Raw genomic sequence first — 15,773 nt, 5'->3', positions numbered from 1 at the left:
CCATTACAAAATTCACTTTTGAAACTTTTTTATGCGAGAAATCAACTATGTAAAGCTCAAATATGGGCCGCTTTACGAAAATGGATGGCTAATTGCAAATTTTGTCCGACTGTGTGTCGGAGTTAAGCGCCGGTGCTGCCTGTGTGGCTGCCTCGCCGCCCGGCCTGCTGTGAGGTACTTGGAGCTCCGTCACAACTGGCAGCCCACAGCACTCCATACCCGCGCAAAGTCACCGTCTCTTGGGCTAATGACAATCAAATGCCCCTGCCCTGACAGAGCTCCAGGGCCTGCAACTCCCTTCTTCCTGCTAGCTAAATGCCCGGTGTATGTGAGTGAGAGTGCGGTCAGCGAGCTTGTTACACCAGCAATCTCTTACCACAGGTTTCAGTTAATCTTTTAATGTTTGTAATTATAATGTTGTTGAGTTACTTAAACAAACGATTGTGGAAATAAACGCCGCTTGTCCGCGAGTCTCATTGATAGAGCCTGCTGCTGGATGTAGCTCTATCAATGAGAGCTAGCTAGCCTCCTCTTAGAATTCCTCTGAAATTCACAAATATTCATTAACTTGAAATCGGACACCGTTGTTAGCTTTATAAGATATTTAGCTAGATGTTGTATACGTGACGTGACGAAATTCAAACTGTAAATATACTCGAATTACGAACAAAAATGAAGCTAACTATCAGTGATTTGTAGCTACACAGGTAGCTAGGATTGAAGGGACAGTTGCAGCTAACTGAAGCCCTACTCTTCACAAATATTCATTAATTTGAAATCGGACACCGTTGTTAACTTTATAAGACATTTAGTTAGATGTTGTATACGTGGCGTGACGAAATTCAAACTGTAAATATACTCGAATTACGACCAAAAATGAAGCTAACTATCCGTGATTTGTAGCTACATAGGTAGCTAGGATTGAAGGGACAGTTGCACCTAACGGAAGCCCTACTCTTCACAAATATTCATTAATTTGAAATCGGACACCGTTGTTAACTTTATAAGACATTTAGTTAGATGTTGTTTACGTGGCGTGACGAAATTCAAACTGTAAATATACTCGGAATGACGCCGAAAATGAAGCTAACTATCCATGATTTGTAGCTACAAATCTACATCCAGCCGCAGGCTCTATCAATGGGACTCGCGGACAAGCGGCGTTTATTTCCCCAATCGTTTGTTTAAATAACTCAACACATTATAATTACACACATAAAAAAATTAACTGAAACCTGTGGTAAGAGATTGCTGGCGTAACAAGCTCACTGACCGCGCTCTCACTCACATACAACGGGCATTTAGCTAGCAGGAAGAGGGGAGTTGCAGGCCCTGGAGCTCTGTCAGGGCAGGGGCATTTGGTTGTCATTAGCCCAAGAGACGGTGATTTGCAGTGCAGTGGGCTGCCAGTCTTGACGGAGCTCCAAGTACCTCATAGCAGGCCGGGGTCTGTGAAGGAAGGCAGGCCAGGCGGCGAGGCAGCAACACAGGCAGCACCGGCGCTGAACTCCGACACACAGTCGGACAAAATTTGCAATTAGCCATCCATTTTCGTAAAGCGGCCCATATTTGAGCTTTACATAGTTGATTTCTTGCATAAAAAAGTTTCAGAAGTGAATTTTTGTAATGGCCCGATAAACAATGTATAACTTTGCAGTGTCTGAAATATGAGAGTCTCCCATGTGTTTCTATGTAGTTTGCTCAAACCAATCAGCACGTAGCTCATTCGGAATATTAATGAGCATACCATATTTGGAATAAAAGCTCTTGTTCCAAATAGAGCCATATTCACAAGGTAGTTAAGGGCCTAATAAAATAGCATTCGGGCAATTTTCAGCCCAACCAATGTTACGTACCCTATTAGGAGACCTTAAGGAACAGTGTAAAATACCCTATATAATCATTCTATCACCCCTTTAAGTTTTGACCCGCAACAATGAACCAATATATAAGACAGCAACAGGCTGTCTTGGATATGGACTTGAAATGACTTGAAACTTGACTTGGACATGGCCTAAGGGACTTCCGACTTGACTGATGGGTTAAATACATTTTAGAGACGGGATTATTGACATGACACGACCTGACAAGACTTGAGACTTCAATTTGAGTTGTCTTGACTGACTTGATAGTGCTTTGAGTTTCCAAGTTAAACTTTAATTTATATTGTAAAAAACTAAATGATGCTGGATTCAAATTAAATGAAACATTACTACTGGTGCTTACTTCTGTAAGCACTAAAATCATGCTGTGCTTTCAAGACGGCCAAAAAACACCACATAAAGAGAGAGACTGTGTGTAACCTACTTCAGCTGTAGAAAAGCAGAGCTGTTGTAGGTCCATTTAGAGGAGTTCTGCATGTCCTCGCTGAGCGCATTGGTCAGAGGAGTGAAAGCTGGATCCAGATACTTCAACGCCAGCTGAGAGCTAGACAGACGAGGAGGAGCAAGAGGAGGAGATAAAGACACAGAGGTTAACCCACTCTTCCTGAGTTAAGAGGAGGTTGGCTTCATTCACTTGCAATTCAAAATCTTTTGAGGAGCATTTTAGCTCTTTAAAAAAAGGTTTATAGATAATGCAAAACATCCTCATTCACCTGCATTGCAAACCATTGAAGGATCATTTGTCTGACAGGCCAAGAAACACAAAGAGTCAGGTTGTAAACAAGCTAACACCTTAGCAAGATTATTGAAAACACTTTTTTTGGAGTTAGATACATAAAATGCTGAAAATATGCATACATAGATTTTGCAAATTTACTGAAAATCTGTGATAAGATAGTACACTTTTCCGTGTTGTATCTAGTTTTCTGGTCGTGCATCAAGGCAGCAGCTATGATGCTATTTTTTTCATGTTTCTTAACAAAAAAATTAACGAAAGTATTAAATTAATTTAATCAAAAGACAACTAAACATTTTCTATTGCATTAAAATGCTTCTTTGGTTTGCAAGAAGCAACAGAGAAACACATATTTAATAACTACTTGATTAGTTTTGTTCATGTAAATATCTTGTACATAAATTTAAACTTGGTGTGGAAATACATTGAAAATTAAAGTGAGATCCCCTGACTGCTTGTGTTTCTTGATATTGTAGAAATAATGTCCAAAAACTTTTTCAGTACCACCCTCTTCACAAAGCTAAAATGCCTCCAAAAGAAGCTGATTGAAATATGCAAGTGTTGAGCCATTTAGCAAATAGATAAGGTTTTGTTCCTTCATGAAACCAGCTGCAGTGTTCATTTACACTATCAGCTCAGTGTAAACTGACTTTCAGCCTCTTTCATTACTCTAATCTAGAATAATATCAATCCAGCGTACTGTGGGAAAATGAGCATTACGGCCAAACTGTTGCAGAAATGATGTCCATCTTAGAAAGGTTTTCACGTGGAGTGAAATATTTGCCTTTCAACCAAATTTGGTTTCATGTACATCCTTCACTTTCAAGACAGTTTTAAAACAACCATCCACATCTTGAAATGATGCCTTGTTTACCACATTTCAAGACACTTTAAACGGCATGAGAAATTTAATGATGCCACTTTGTTGGTAAATTTTATTTTTTATTTTTTTATTTTAGGACTGAACATGCAGTGAACATGCTTTATAAGATGAACATTTTTTTTGCAATCCAAGAAGCCTCAACTCGTCCAATGCTACAAATGAGTATATTAAAATCAAGACTTAACCAAGAGATTAACAATGTATTCATTTACTTTTCAAGCTTTTCTATGTGTGATCTTTGCATGGAAACCTTGACATTTTTCATGTATTTGATTATTTCTTGTCCATGGTGCTGTCTCCTGGTAGAATGACTTCCTCCTTAGGTCACAACAGCATTCAGTCCATGTTTCCTGTAAACGCAACACTCTATGTCTTAACCAGAGTCTCTGTGCACCTGGTACAGAGAACGATCCAGGATGTGTTTTGCCTAGCTTAGCACAAAAAGGGGAAGCAGAAGAAACTGCTAGCCTGCACACACAGCATGTTATCTCCTCATAGTGGCAGTTACAGGTTTGACCTCTGTCTTAACTCCACTGTCAACAAATCCCAGCCAGATTGGTGACTAGCTTGTTACCCAACAAACTGACAGAAAATCTAACAAATCTAACATCAGCCAATGGATTGTGTAGCTAACGTGGTGGCTAGCTGGTTATGTAGCCAGAGGACGACCATACCACACATGACGTCCTGGTAATTTCAGACACTCAGTGTTGTATATCGTTGTTTAAAAAAATTTACACACTGGATGGTAGAAAATCTTCTTGGTGAATTTCAAGGTGGGAAAAAGAATAAATCAGGTGTAAAGCAACAAAAACACACAATTAATTCCAACATTAGTGTGGAGCATGTCAAATAAAAAATGGCCAAGGACCTCTTCCTCTCCCCCAAGTGGAGCACTGCTTTATAGGTGATAATGGAAGAGATCTAGTTGAGGTCATTTTTGTTTGTCTCTTTGTTACAGCCTGCTGTAAAGTAACGAGGCTGGCCTCCCCTGAAAAGGGGACATAAGTTGTTCGTTTAAGCAGCAATTACGACCCATATTTACGTTTATATTGACGCCGCCCTCTAGTGATGACAAAATCAAAGCAGGAAGTATGGTGACAAATTATAAAACAGGCAAATTTACACATAAGGACGTAAGTTGGGGTGGTGGATGAGTCAAACAAATACAGGATTTTCACCCAGGAGACTGTGGTTTGAGTCCCGTTTGAAAATAAAAATAAACTGTGAGTTTTTGTTTAACTTTACGGAACAAACGGAGCTAAGTCACGTTCGCGTCATGTGCATAACTGAAAGTAAAGTAGCGTCTGATTTCATCCCAAACCACAATCTTTTTCTTAACTTAACTAATTAGTGTTGGTGCCTAAACATAACCAAGTAGTTTTTGTGCCTAAACCTAAACAAACTGCAAACGCTTCACAACGTTAACGATGTGTTTAACACTGCAATCGTTACGTTCTCTGGTTAAGATAAAAGGTCCTATTTCCTGCCACCGCTAGGGGTGCTAATTTATGAAACGCTCCTGTGGGTCGTACTAGAGGGTAGGAATAAAATGGCCTATATCATTGTATGGTTTGAAGGACTTGAAGTTGAAAGAGAAAACACCTTAGAAAGGACTAAGAAGATTGCCTAACACATGGTGAGGTTGTATTTTCATCGTTTCTCATTATGTATTTTAACTCCTGAGTGTCTGAAATGTCCAAGTTCCATGTGATGTCCGTCCAGGAACAAAGCTACCTAGAACTCTGCAGGGGAAAATGTGAAATTAGCACGGTATCTAACAAGATACAACATTGTAATCTGATAGCATTGGACTTGTCTGTAGGTCTAGGTTTATCTCTGTTGATGAAATTAGGCTAGCAGTTTTCGCCTCACATTTTTGTGGTAGCTGTAGACAAAACCCATTACCTCTCCTTGTATTGGATGCACAAAGATGAAACCGATCGTCTCATCTGACTCTGAGAAAGACAGACAAAGAGGATTTTCCACAATGTTGGTTTAAACAGAGAACTAGCTTCACTAATCTTCTGCCTTTGACTAAACATCAAAATGTCAAGGTTTAAGGTCAAGACTCTGCTATGGCAGACACAACTGGTCAAATAGTATTTGCAAGTAAATTTGGTTCATCTTGCATGAAGAATGAGGTTGGTGGAATTTACTGCATCAGGACAGTTCAGACAGTGGCAGAGGTATTTTTCACCAAGGAAGCAAGTGTAAACATTCTGTAACTTATACTGTCCTGCATGGCAAACCCCACCTCTTTGCCAGTCTAAGACCAACCATAAGACGTATGTGTAAATACTGTTTGACCTGGATCTGATGGCAGTCTGACCTCCAGCAGCTTTATTTTGTTGTTTGCAGCACCCGCCATCTTTGAAGCCAGTAAGGCTCAGCCAGAGAGGTGCAGCGCTGAATCAGGATCAGCATGATATAGCTACTGATTAAAATGTGTCCCGCAGAATACAATGGAAATACTAAAGATGAGCACATTGCAGTTGGGAATGGTCTCACTCTGTCTCAAAACTTTTCAATTCAGTCTGGATTTCCAAAATATTTTACGTATATATTAGCCTTTATACTGTATGTTTGCAAGTTATTATCTTCTGTACATAAGATAATAACTAAGATTAAGATTTGGGGGCTAGGTACTATTTTGTTACTAATTCCCAAATAGGTATATGATTAATTTTAGTGTCAAGGAATAGAATGTTGAATGAAATAACAAACTTGTGTCAAAGATAACTACAAACTTCTACATTAACTGCACGTTTCTAAGAGAATAATGAGATTATGTGACACACTATTCTGTTGTGAAAAATACTGGCTAAACTCCACAAAATGAGATCTGAGTAAACTTTGGAAATATATTTAATAATAATAGTTTACTCATAGTATTCCTCTAAATTCTTTATTTCATGCTGTTTCAAATCCAACACCACACCATCTAAAAGGCTTCAGAGAAAAGTCAGGGTCATAGACTTGTTGCTTTGTGTCTGGTTAGAGACACAAACAGTTCAATGCTCAGTGTCAGACCATAGAGAGATAGATGCATAGATAGATGCATAGATAGATAGATAGATAGAATATCATTCTTCAAAAGAAAAATATGAATATTATAATAAAGGAAAAGGAAAGACAGAGTACATCCTTGTGTTTTGAATTCAAACTTCAGCACTCTGTATTCACCTCAGGTCAGGTTTACGAGGCGGCCTCTCGCTGCAGGAGGAATGTAAACAAAAAAATAAACTCACTCTTATCTTAATCATCACCAGTGTTAAAATGACATGTAACTGACAGAAAGGAATACCTTAAGTAGACTATATAAAGGCCTGGCATGCAGAGGTTAAGTGCATTTCAAATACTTACTTGATATTACATTATTGTAACAATAAAACACTTATAATTGTGATAATATACAGCTCTAATGGTGATCATTTGAGTTGTATGGCACCTTTTGCAACAATTGCAAAGTGCTGTCGAAAATATTTCCCCAAACGGGCACAGAACTGTACAAGACATTTTTGGTCGCACTGGAAAAAGTGAATCCATTCACAATAAAATGTGAAAGTAAATTACCAGAACCAAATTTCATAATGTTTTATAGTGGCGGAGTTGTTTTTCATTCTCTACTTATGTTTGCATGTTATCATGCTGGCGTTAGCATTTATGACAATGCACCACTGTGCCTAAGTGCAGCCTCACCTAGCTACTAGTGTTGCTGTAGACTCTTAGGGCCCTATCTTGCACCTAGCGCAATTGCCTTTGTACACCGACGCATGTATCATTCCTATTTTGCACCCGACGTACAGCGGACTTTTCCCTCCAAAGACTCACGTCGGTAAATTAGGGAATGAACTTGTGCTCCCGGGGGCGGTTCAGCAAAAAGAGGAGGCATGTTCCGGCACAAATGTTCCCTGGTGCTATTTTGCACTTTCAGAAAACAATTCCGCCACTGACCAGGAAAAACCTGGTCTAAAGTCAGTGGCGCGTTATTCAGATGCTATTTTAAGGGCGCATGCTTGGCCATAATGTATAGTGTGCACACCGCGCATACACTTTGCTTCTCTCATCTCACGGACCCAGCAGTTCCCATTTTTACAAACCATACATAAATACAAGGACAAATATGACCTTGTTTTACACAACATTTCCATGAATCATGGATGTGTTGATGACATAAATGAGCAAATATTAGAGGACTTAAGGAGATGTGATGTTGAACTGCATGTGCCGATGCCACTTAACCCAAATGCCCCAGCAGCAGCACGGGAGAGAAGAGACAGAACAGCTGCATCGTCTATAGTGAGGTAATCCCGGTCTAATGTTGGACTACATTGCAAAAATATCACCATGCATTCATAACCTCGTGATTCAGGGAGAGTAAGCCCAAAACATCGATCGGAAAGTATATTTCTTTATTTACATTTTGTCAAAAAGAAAAATCAGCAGCAAACGTCGGTCTCCTCGGCTGTGAACCACCCCTGGCGTGCGCCCATGGATGTATTAAGCCTAGCAAATCCTCCATTATAATAGCAATCCGCCATGGAACAAGCGTGCCTGCTTTTAAAGGGAATGTGAGATAACGCTCTGATTGGTTTATTGCACGTTACGCCCAAACCACACCTGTGAGTAATGATCACTAGTGATCAGGGTTTCTTTTCTTTTTTCTAAGATCCAAACCCGCAGCCGCATCAGCGAGGACCGAGCCTCTGTACATGGGGCGTATACGCTCCACCAGGTGAGCTACCCACCAGCTACGCACTCCGATGACTCCGGCCACAAAAGCAAAGGCTTCCACCTGCTCCCTGGATCCAATGCCTTCAGCCCTGGTCAAAGCATAGCTGCCTGTCCTGTGTCCCATCATGGTTGATGTCATCAACTGCTCCTTGGAATCTGGTGTAGCTCTCACCTACTTCAAAACTGCCTCAGTCACCCCTATCCTCAGGAAACCAGGTTCAGATCCGGAGGATGCAAACAACTACCGGCCGATCTCCAACCTTCTATTCCTAAGTAAAATCCTGGAAAAGCAGTTGCCGCTCAAGTCCATCAGCATACAGTATGTCCAACCATGAGCTCTATGAACCCCTTCAGTCAGGATTCAGACCTGATCATAGTACAGAGACCACCCTCATCAAAATCACAAATTATCTACTCACCACTGCTGATTCTGGACACATCAGCATACATACATATATGGAGCATACCATTTTCCTCAACCGCCTATACCATTACTTTGGTATCACTGGCACAGCTCTCTCCTTGTTTCAGTCTTACCTCTCACACAGGAAGCAATTTGTCACCAATAGCAACTCCCGCGCCGACCCAGCTCCGGTCAACCAAGGCGTGCCTCAAGGACCCGTCCTCTTCACCATCTACATGCTCCCCCTTGGTCAAATTATACGGCGACATGGTCTCAGTTTCCACTCCTACGCCGATGATACACAGCTCTATATCAGGACCAAACCATCCACTCAGCTTCCCCCCCTGTCCATGGTCAACTGTCTGCATGGCATCAAAGCCTGGATGTCAACCAACCTACTCAAACTGAACAGCAATAAAACAGAGCTCTTGGTTGTGGCCCCCAAGGCACTGCTCCAGAAGGTTGGAGATCTTATCCTGGATGTTGACGGGTGCGTCATCTGCCCATCCTCTGAGGTCTGCAACCTTGGTGTAATCCTAGACTCCACCCTCTCTTTCCATAGTCACATCAAATCTATCACCAAATCCGCCTTTTTTCATCTTAACAACAGAATCCCACCATCACTCTCTGACTCCGTGGCAGAAACCCTCATACATGCATTCATTACCTCCCATTTGGACTACTGCAATGGAGTTCTGTCTGAGGTCCCCAGCAAAACCCTAGACAGGCTCTGGAAATCCAAAGTCCGGAAGTCCAAAACTCTGCCGCCAGGGTCCTCACCCACACCAAGACCTGGCAGCACATCACCCCAACCCTCATCTACCATCACTGGCTCCCAATTATGTCCTGCATCAAATATAAAATCCTCCTTCTCACCTACAAATCCCTCCATGCCCTGGCCCCACTGTACCTCTTCACCTTCTCCATCCATACACCCCACCCCGAAAACCTGCGGTCCTCAGACGCTGGCCTGCTCTTCATTCCCCATATCAGACTCTGTACCTTTGGAGACAGAGCCTTCAGTGTTGCAGCCCCATCCCTCTGGAACACCCTCTCCGCAGATATTTGAAATGCTACATCCCTAGACATAAAAAAAAAAAAATCTGAAACACCACTTGTTTACCACAGCCTACAACCTCCCTTAGTATAGCCACTGTAATTCTGTAAAGTGTCCTTGGGTTTCATGAAAGGCGCTATATAAATAAGTTATTATTATTATTATTATTATAGCACAATCGCAGGGCTGAGACAAGGCCAGAGACTAGGACTGAGCGCCGCCACGCTCTCCAAGGTGCTGATCCTGCTGCTGGGAGCAGCTACAGCTAGGGAGCTGTCCAGAGTGCTCTCTTTCTCCCCCGATCACAGTAGTGGGGAGATCTAGGTGTATTAGTCCTGTGGCGAGTCCACACAACATTCTGGGATAAGAGAAAAATGTGCTCTGGTTTATTGGCATTTCTTTAAACCAATCACAATCATGTATGGTGCCTCTGCAAAATAGCCTTAGGAAGGAACTTGTTTTGGTGGAACGTGCATGTAGGGAGGCGAGCTCTGGAATTAAAATGGCTGTCGAGTGTGATGAGAATTTTACTCAAAAAAAAAAAAGATAAATATAATTTGATTGTCGGTTCTACCTCGGAGGATGTTTCCCGAATCGACCAAAGTTTAGAAAGCAGAAGCTGAGGGACATTTGGTGGAACCTCCGGCGGCACTGGAGCAATCCCGTAAATGAAACATTGTTGATTAAGGCTGAATAAACAGATGAATTGCTCCGATGTTCTTCATTGCTGAATAGCAGCAAAACAAGTAACCATTAAAGACATGAGCTCTCTCTCCTCTATGATTAAGTTGGTCATATCGTCAGTGGTAGCCTCTTCTTTCTGACGGCAGCTGTGTAAACAAAAGCTACAGAAAACACATAGGGGAAAAACTCGTAGGTGAAGCCTTGACACTCTAATGATGATAAAGCTGCGAGTGTGTGTGTATCTGTGTGTGTGCGAGTGTGAGGATGAGAATGAGAGAGTGACAGAGAGAGGGGAAGAGAAGGAATATGTTGCATGCAATGTTTCTGTAAATTATTGTTATTTTGGCCTTTTTGTCCTTTATTTCATAGGACAGCTGAAGAAAGGAAAGGGAGGAGAGAGGAGTGAGATGACATGCAGCAAAGGGCCTTGGGACAGACTCAAACCCGTGCCGCACGCTCAACCAGTTGTGCTACCAGGGCGCCCCGTTTCTGTCATTTAATGATAACATACTCGGAACACTGCTTTGCGCCTGCCCAAAACCGAGATATGTTCATGTAAGCTTACCCAAACCTGGATTCAAAGTGTTCAGTAAATTTCGTGGAAATTCGACCATTAGAGACCAGTATAAATTTGGGTCTGATGGTGGTGATAGAGGACAGGTCGAGGTTCACCAAGAGAATTTGAAATATACTCTTTTTCATTGTATTCTGGCCAATTGTTTTTCAAAGACAGACAGCAAAAACTAAAATGTCACCATGTTCCTGATCATACACTCTCAGTCCACAACAACACAGCAGGAAACTTATATAGTATAGATTTGTCCACTAGTGTTTTGTCTTCGAAAAGCTGCCGTCCTTCACATGTAACTCACTCTGAGTTTAACCTTGGCCCATGGTGACGGCGACCGAGGAGGAAAATGATTACAGCCGAGTGGAAAATTAATGTGGCTCTCATGCTGTAAATCAGATCCAAGGACGGCTCACTGGCCTCCAGAACCTTCATCAGAACGAGGCCATTTTAGCGTCACACTCCGAACTGACCGAACATGTTAGACAACAAAGATTTACAGAATGATTTTCCATGGAGCCGTACTGCAGCGGCCCTACTGACATCTATTCAAAAAGTATCAGAGAGCCCTTCTGGTGTCTACAGACATCCTGTTTGAACAGGAATCAGATGCAGGAAAGCCAGATGTGCACGCACGCACACATACACACACACACACACACACACACACACAGGCTGATAATCTGACCATCTACATACCATAAAGTGCCACACTTACAGTTAATATAATTTATTTAAAAAATAATTATCCAATTTAAATTTGTATTCCTTTAATCTTTTCATCACTTCATATTGTGCATAAAAGTAATGGAAACATGGCAGTAAATGGACTTAAGAAGAGACATACTGTAAGAGCTGTGAGGGAACGAGGTGATCTAGTTTACAGCTGTAGGATTAAGTGACAGATGCCCTGTTTTCCTTCAGGCTGATACACTCTTACACTGAATGAGAAAACACACTGAGATGTACTACATTCAGACCAGTTCATTAGGGCAAAGCTGTCTCCTCATTTAAAAACAAATCAGCAAATCAGTGTCATCCGCCATTGACATGAGACATAGGCTGTAGGCTGCCTAATAAGTGATTCTACTTTATATTTATTATAAAATGTATTAAAATGCTGTCTGTTAGAAAATGTAAACCAGATGTGTACTCTTTTCTTGTTAGATTCCCACCAACTTTCACCTTATCTGATGACTTTTTAATCATAAAGAAGTAAGTGGCTCTGAATCCAGGCAGTTGCTAAATACATTCAGCCTACATGTAAATATACGTAGCCTATAGCTGCTAGTAGTAGAAGTGATACCAACATTTATAGCAGTAACCATAGCAATAGTTGCACTGTAGTAGTAGGAGTAAGAATTCTAGGAGTAACAGTAGTGGTAGAAGTAGCCATAGTGGGAAATAGTAGTAGCAATAGAGAGCCGAAGTCCCGCCCCTTCTGGTGGACCACATGGGACCTTAACTCCGGAAAAATATGAACGGTAGTGAACGGGGAGAGGCAAATTATTTTTTGATCCCGTTTGAATTGAGCCATGGATTACAAATATGATGTTCGTCAATTTAAAAGATAATTTTTCAACCGAAGAAAGTCTAAGTTAGCCGTAGGTTTGTCATAGTACCACTTAGTTTTGTGTGAAACCGCTCAGTGAACTACATCTCCCGTCTCACACAATCTACCTCACCTAGCTTGATGCTCGGCTTGCTCGCTAGCTAGTTAGCTTAGCTCTGTTAAACAACACATGTAACGTTATAACTGCTGTGTTGTATCCAGTGAAGTGTTTTCAGCAGAGAAGCAAAAGAACAAGTGAGATCCTCTGTGCTCATTTGAGTAACGTTACATCCCCGGTACGATACACACGGACATCGTAGCTTCAGCGTGACGTCATCCATGAAGTGTGTAGTCTTTCTAATTACGTATTTTCACAGTCTTATACTTCAAAGGTTTAACAACAAACTGAAACTTTCTTCGGTTGAAAAATAATGTTTTAAATTGACAAACATCATATTTGTAATCCATGGCTCAATTCAAACGGGATCAAAAAAAAAAATTATTATCTCTCTATTGACTCTCGTTCATATTTTTTCCGAATTAAGGTCCCATGGACCGGAAGTAGAAGGGTGGGACTTCGGCTCTCTATGGTAGGAGTGGATTGATTGTAGTACAGTTAAGCCTACATGTAGTAGTAGTAGCAGCAGTAGTCTGGATCAACAGAAGTCCCTTACCTTCTGCTCTCTGTGTGTTGCTGTCTCAAACTCTGTTCTCTTCGGGAAACGGCAACAAACTTCGAGCTAGCAAGCAACTGGCTGAATATGGCAACTTTTGTAGAAAATTTGCATTGTGCAATAAGGCCTGCCTGCTTGGTTCTTTCATTTTATTTCCTTAATTGGAACTGTGGGGCCTAGTTTAAACCATGAAACAGCCCCCGACCAAAAGTACCCTAAATTATGTGAATAAGGGTGTCCACATATGTTTGGCCCTATAGTGAATAAATGACAAGAATGCACATTTGAATACAGTATGGTCTAAGAAACTAAAAACCTAATCTCACAGTGATTACCCAAACGACAGAGAATGACAAATGCTGCATGAAAGCACAGCAGAGCAGTCTGTGAGCTGTCAGGCCTCAGACAGCACAGAGGCCTTCACAGTGCTACACCTTTTGAGTTGACAATGTTTATGTATTTTTTATGATTAGACTGCTAGACCCTACCAGCACAAACTGAGAGGTGTTCAACTGGAAAACTATTAAAAAAAAACAAAAAAAACAGTAAACAGCAATAAATCATTTACAGTATGAGGATTTAAGACAACCAACAATTGGCACTTTAGAAGGTACATACTGTAGCATATCAACATTCAGCCGTTTTTCTACGTTGTCAGCATGTATACACCTGAAATAACTAAAAATAAATCCAAACACTCAGCTGATTTGATGCAAACCAACAGTCAGCATATAGCCTACGTCAACAGCTCTACAGCCAGGCCTGGACTCACCGAAACCCAGCGTGGAACATGGACATCCTGGGTCCTCCATTAGGTCCGTATCTGGGGGTGCTGAGCAGAAAATCCTTCTTGATGGACACGTAGCTGATGAGCGACAGGATGAGCAGCGCCACGCTGAACATGACGAGCCCCAGCGCGCTGGCGATCCGCACCATCCTGCCTCTCTGCGGACACAAGCCCCCCCACCCGGACCAGAGGATCACTGGCCGGCCAGGACGAAGAGACAGCCAGCCCCCAGGCGCACCGCATCAGCGGCAAAGCGAGGGCGCTTCACGTAGATTTCAGAGTCCATGTGGGGATGAGGGCCAGATGCGGTGGCGCGGCAGCGGCGACGCATGGACGGCGGAGAGGAACGCAGAAAATGCAGAAGGCCGGACAGGCGATCAAGGACGCGCAAACCTCGGATTTATTGACGCTTGAAACTGAGGACCTGAAGGCTACAGAGTGGAGTGAAGAGCGGGAGGCCGCGTTTTTGCAGCCTATTGCATAGCCAAAATATGAGGCAAGAAGGTTGCGACGCGTTCGCGGAAGAAACGACGCAGGAAGAACGTGTGACGCATTGACAGTCAGTTCATCGCAGAATGGAGAACAGAGGAGGGAGGAGGGGGGGGTCTTGGAGGTTTTTCTGCCGGCATGCAGGGGTCAGATGAAAGCCGGCATCATAACCTCAAGGTGGTGAAATGAAGCGGCGACACGCGGCGTCCTGCAGGGAGATGACGGTGGCGACCGTCGGATGCTCTTCCCCCTCTTCATCTGCATCCTCGGCGTGTCCCTCCTCCTCCTCTCTCCGGTAGTCTAATTCATTAAACCGGTGTGTCGCTTTAAGGAGACGCAGCTCTTGTATGGCGGTTATCAGATAAACAGCAGCAGCATCTGAGGCGGAGCTCTACGCAGCTAGAGAGGATGCGAGGGGGTACAGGGCATAAGTGGGCAATCAGTCTCAACTCAAACATCTTGACAAACGTGAAAATATACAAATATAAAGGCCACGTTTTCTGCTCAAGTGAACATATATATTAAATGTATTTGACATACGGCCTATGCGATTTTAATATGTTCTTATATGTGAATGTTTTAATATGTTTCGAGTGTTATGAAAATGCCGGGTGTAGGCTACAATATGAATTAAGCTATGTAGCCCAAAGGGATTCCCTGTTAATAGGGCTGTCAAACAAATAAAAAAAATAATAATTATCTAATTAATTTCGCTATGGATTAGTTATTCTAAATGAACATAAAGCCTATCAATAGTTCTTGTAAGAAGCATTTTCAAAGATTAAAAAAAAATAAATTCAATTGATTTTGGTAGATGAGTGAATCAATGCTGGACTAGTCTGGATCAACGGAAGTATATTTCCAGGATAAAGCCTGACATCTGGCTTCCGGCTGACATCAGGCTTTGCCCCTCACTTTCTGCTCTCTGTGTGTTGCCTTTTCTCAAAATTCCTTCGGTACGGGAAACAACAACAAACTCCGAGCTAGCAAGCTACACGCTGAAAATGTCAAGTTTTGAAGAACAAGGCAGGCCCACTTGGTTCTTTTGGGAAATGATTGTAAAGATTTACAATGAATATGTTTAAGCCATTTACTCTCTAACTGGGACATTCTGGGACCGATTGGTGGAATTGCTGTGGACGAAGTACACACAGCGATACACTGGTCAGAGGAAATGAGGTTTAACCATGTATCCAGCTAATTTAAATAGCTCACGTTACTGTATTGGGTGAATAGTTACCTTCATTAATACTGTATGTGGCGTTTTCTTTTGTGGGGTGCAAATGTTTCACCAAAACAATTTTTTTCCCCGAGACCATT

The 15,773-nt window shown here is 42.0% G+C and overlaps 1 protein-coding gene across 1 annotated transcript in view; it reads right to left on the bottom strand.

Annotated features, from left to right (window-relative positions):
• Positions 1–14,837, bottom strand: part of st8sia3 (ST8 alpha-N-acetyl-neuraminide alpha-2,8-sialyltransferase 3) — a 28,424-nt gene extending 13,587 nt beyond the window's left edge. The window contains exons 1-2 of the mRNA XM_039780447.1: positions 13,950–14,837; positions 2,308–2,427 (exon numbers count right to left, since the gene is read on the bottom strand). Of these exons, the coding sequence (XP_039636381.1) occupies positions 2,308–2,427; positions 13,950–14,113 (284 nt within the window). The 5' untranslated portion in view covers positions 14,114–14,837. The remainder of the gene's footprint in view (positions 1–2,307; positions 2,428–13,949) is intronic.
• Between the last annotated feature and the right edge of the window lie 936 nt (positions 14,838–15,773).

This window comes from Perca fluviatilis, chromosome 17 (assembly GCF_010015445.1).
Source record: "Perca fluviatilis chromosome 17, GENO_Pfluv_1.0, whole genome shotgun sequence".
NCBI classification, from domain to species: Eukaryota; Metazoa; Chordata; class Actinopteri; order Perciformes; family Percidae; genus Perca; species Perca fluviatilis.
The sequence above is the reverse complement of the archived record's forward strand: the minus strand, read 5'-3'. Positions and strand labels throughout refer to the sequence as shown.